This window comes from Antrostomus carolinensis, unplaced genomic scaffold, assembly GCF_000700745.2.
Source record: "Antrostomus carolinensis isolate BGI_N321 unplaced genomic scaffold, ASM70074v2 scaffold15227, whole genome shotgun sequence".
Lineage (NCBI taxonomy): Eukaryota > Metazoa > Chordata > Aves > Caprimulgiformes > Caprimulgidae > Antrostomus > Antrostomus carolinensis.
Genome location: NW_010329593.1, coordinates 1 through 4,114, shown reverse-complemented (window position 1 = coordinate 4,114; position 4,114 = coordinate 1). Strand labels below are relative to the sequence as shown.

Here is a 4,114-nt window from a genome sequence, read left to right as displayed (position 1 = left end):
GGAAAGAAAATAAAAATAAATGTGATCAATCCTACAAACAGTTAATGTGATCCTTTCCTTATTTGCCAGGGAGTTCTGGAATCAGTTTGTAATCTAGATCTTGAAAACTCAATTAAAACTTAAGATAGTAGAGAGAAATTATCCATGCTAAATTAGCCACTTAGAGCATACAGTTTTATTGGTTTGGAAACAAGTGGTGCTGCTCTCTAAAAAAGCCTGAAGCAACATAGAAATAATGTCTGTATTAGGATGATATCTGCTTCACCCGCGGCTTCCAGAGGGCATGGGGCTGCAGCAAACACCTTTGACTCTAACTCTAGTAACTCTGGAATTCCTATATTACATTGTCAAAGGGGATATTTAAATGATAATTGCATCAGCAAATTCCTGGCTATTACCAGACAGTAATTTGAAGAAAAAGCAGTACACTGCCCTGGCCTATATCTGTTACATTTTGGGGCTGGCACGAGTTAATAGTAGTTCAATTTATGTATACTTAACAATTGTAGATTAATAAAAAATAAACATCCGAAAGAAAGAGCATATCAAACTATAGATTTGATTGGACTAGATGATCTTTTGAGGTCTCTTCCAATCCCTAATATTCTGTGATTCTGTGATACTATGGGATCTTAGTCTGTGTGCAGTCCATCCCACAAATGGACATGGTGACATACGCAAGATCATCCACATTTAAAATACACGCACGCTCTAATGCACTGATGTCTTGAGCTCGTTTGCAGAACCAGGGTTACACGTGTTAAAAGTGGGGGTTATGCTGGAGAGGAAGAAGCACAGTGTGTGGGATTCACTTCCCTGGGATTCCTTTGCTGCCTTAAAGAAATGATTTAACCTTGATCCAGGTTACCCTCATACTGTCTTTTGAATTTGAAAATATTCATCTAGAATACCTGGCTACTAGAAAAGAATGAGTTTTCTCCTTTTAAAATAATATAAATAATATATCTGTTTTTACTTTTTTTAGCCCTGTATAACTGAGGTCACTATTGGATGATTACTGGTTAAGAACTGAACACTGCTTCCCCTGCATTGGTATCGCTCTAGAAGGGAATTTGTATTTGATACAGAGAACCATGTCTGTGGGCAGTTGCTGTCATTTTACAAGAACTGTAGTTTTAACCAGTTGTTTTAAAGCTGGTTAGTTCTGCAGTTCTAGATGGGGTTTGGTAGAAAGGATTTATTCAATTTGATGAGGGTAAGGTGGTTAAAGCTTTTTTCACACTGCTACCATCACTTCATTGTATATATAAATAATCTATCATGTGTATTTGCATGGAACAATTTTTTTGCACTGATAGATACTTCCACTTAAAGCCTCTTTGTGTTTTTTTGTATTACATGTAATTATTCCAGCTGTAGATTTTAAAGGATGTTTCCACTTACCTGAAACATCTTTGTTACTGTTGTGATGGTGGGAAGAAAAAAAGAATTCTTCTTTCTTTCTAAACCCTTCAGCTACCTTATTCTTGTGGTAATTTTCTCCTTTCTTCAACGCACAATATTTGAAAAAGATTAATTCCAAAGAAAGAAGAGGATTGAGGACTGTGCTATATTTTAGAAATGTCTGTTAATTTCATGAGGGGGAAATAACTAAGCCACAAAGAAATCTTCAGAAATTATGTTGTTTTCTCTACTATTCCCAATTGCTTTGTGGCTAAGGAACCTGTGATTTAGAAAATAAGATCTTTTTTCTTTTAAGGTCAGGAGGAAATTTACCTCCTGAAAAGGGGTAAGTTTTATGATAGAAAGCCATCAAAACATCACAAATGCATCTGTGTAGAATTTCAGAAACATTCATAATCAGCTTTAGTTAAGCCATAGTTAAATTCATTTCAGTGGAAGCCAAGTTAGGCAAAAAAACATTACTTATACAGGTTCACCTATTATACTTTAGGGGCTTATTCAAAGCTGGCAGAACTCAGCTGAGAAGCTTTCCGAGCCCACCAGTAAGAGCTCTAGTCCTGACTTCTGAAAGCCATCATTTGTGCAAAGCGTATGGTCAAACTCTGCCTTCAATGAGAAGTGTTTAATTCCATTTCTATCTTCCACCAGTGTCTTTCTTTCAATGCGATAATGGAGGAGCTTGGAATTTCACTCAAGCACCAGAAGAAGTTAAAGAAAAGGTCAAGAACGAAGGGGAAATCTTCATTCACAAGTATCCTTACTTGTCATCAGAGGCGGACACTGAGGAAAGAAACCATAGCGTGAGCAAGAGAGACCCCTTTGAGGAAACACGAGGAGCAAAAAGCAAAACAAAAACATTGCTGCCTACAAGATGATTGTTGTGGGATTTCTGAAATAGAGACATTTACCTTGTTCTTCAGAAATTCTCCGTGGTTTCTTTTTTTAATCTAGAGGTACAACAGTTCAAATGCTCACATAGACTGATGTACTACTAATCATCTGGGAAGTGTCTCACTATTTCTTTTGAGATGGATTTGTATGCTCACCTGTTTTGCATCTCTCTTCCCCTCCCCATGCATCGCTGTATGTGCTTTCTAAATAAATAAATAAACAAGAGACAGGGTTCTTTTTTCCAATAATCTGGGAGTGGAACTTTTTTTTCCTTTTGAAGAAAAGATCACAGCTCTGCTGAACACAGTTGTTTAGAAACCAGAACCCAGACAACCAAAGTAAAAAATTCATACAATTAACTCATAAATAATGACAATTAACTCATAAACAATACAAAAATATCTTAAATGCAAAGGCATGCAACAATGAGTTACTTTTATTCTTTCTGATAAGGAATGCTCTTCGGGTTCTTTTCTGTGACAAACTTGTTATTCCTTATCTTTTCTATTTTTCTTTTCTTTTAAAACATATTTACTAGGCAATGCCATGTCTCCAGGTGCTAGATATTCAAAGAGAAAAAACAAAATCACAAAAGTAATGATTAGTGAACAGGGGAAGGCAACACTGGCTTAATCACATGCCATATCCTCCAGCTCTTGATACCAGTAAAATAATTCAGACTTCAAAATGAATATCTCTTAGAAATTAAAGCCAAAATTATTCAATTTGTAACAAATCTTGACCACAAAGATAATATCTGGTAGGAATACAGCCAATGCTCTGGAATTGAAACCTTTTCTTGCAATGGCTAAGGGCACCAGCAGAATGTTTTAACAATGAAGGATAAATTCAGGTTGTTTTGTGAAGAAACCTCTGTCTGAAGAACAGTGATGCATTATAGCAGCAGATCTCCCCATCCCTCCCCCAAAAACTGTTCCTTTATATTGCAGTGAGGTGAAGCACATTTATATTTATTGCTCTGTTTTCTCTGTGATTAATTCTGTTGTTCCTAGGGCTTTTATTGGTGCCAGATGGTTAGTTCTGAGGGTGCCTGCAAAAGGAAACAGGTGAAACGCAGGCACATCCACACTTCAAGGGATGAGGGTGAGCAGAGGAGATGGGCGCCCTTGCACCCAAGCAGCTGGGATCTGTACCCCTGCCTTCCTACTCACTAGGTGATATATATACACCTGGCCTGTCCAGGGCTGTCCCACCACTATGACTACCTCTAATCCTAAGGCAAGGCTGGAAAAAGGGAATCAGAGAATTGGAACCACTGATTGCTTTCCTGCACAGCACATGGAGCTGGGCAAGCCCGAGTCACATCAACAGTATTTGCTTGAGCTTGTGGAGATGTTTGTTACTCAGGTGCTTCAGCAAAGTGTTAAGTTTTGTCATCTTTCTTCTATTCCCTCAGGGAACTCACTACTTACCATTGATTACCTTTGCCTTGTAGCCATGGCCATTTTCTCTGCAAAAGGAGAAAGTAAAGTGAAAACCTTTGAGTGGAGAAATCTCTCCTTCACCTCACACCACCACTCCCTGCAGCACCTTGTGAGCTTTTACACTGCACTGCATGGCAAGGTCAATCTGAAGTGAATGGTATTGCTTACAAAAGCCCAGCTTCAGAAGTAATATATTTTGATATTATTGTACACTAGTAGACACTTTTGTTCATTTAGCCTTTCCACCTCTCACTGTTACCACTGCTTCCCCCAAGGTTCTCTGTAATTACCCCATATCCTTCACAGAATCACAGAAGGTCACGGATTGGAAGAGACCTCAAAAGATCATCTAG

At 38.1% G+C, this 4,114-nt stretch overlaps 1 protein-coding gene across 1 annotated transcript in view; it reads left to right on the top strand.

Annotated features, from left to right (window-relative positions):
* The window catches only part of LOC104528586 (glutamate receptor ionotropic, kainate 1), a 33,675-nt gene extending 31,111 nt beyond the window's left edge, over positions 1 to 2,564 (top strand). The window contains exon 8 of the mRNA XM_029086115.1: positions 2,074 to 2,564. Coding sequence (XP_028941948.1) covers positions 2,074 to 2,229 — 156 coding nt within the window. The 3' untranslated portion in view covers positions 2,230 to 2,564. The remainder of the gene's footprint in view (positions 1 to 2,073) is intronic.
* The last annotated feature ends 1,550 nt before the right edge of the window (positions 2,565 to 4,114 follow it).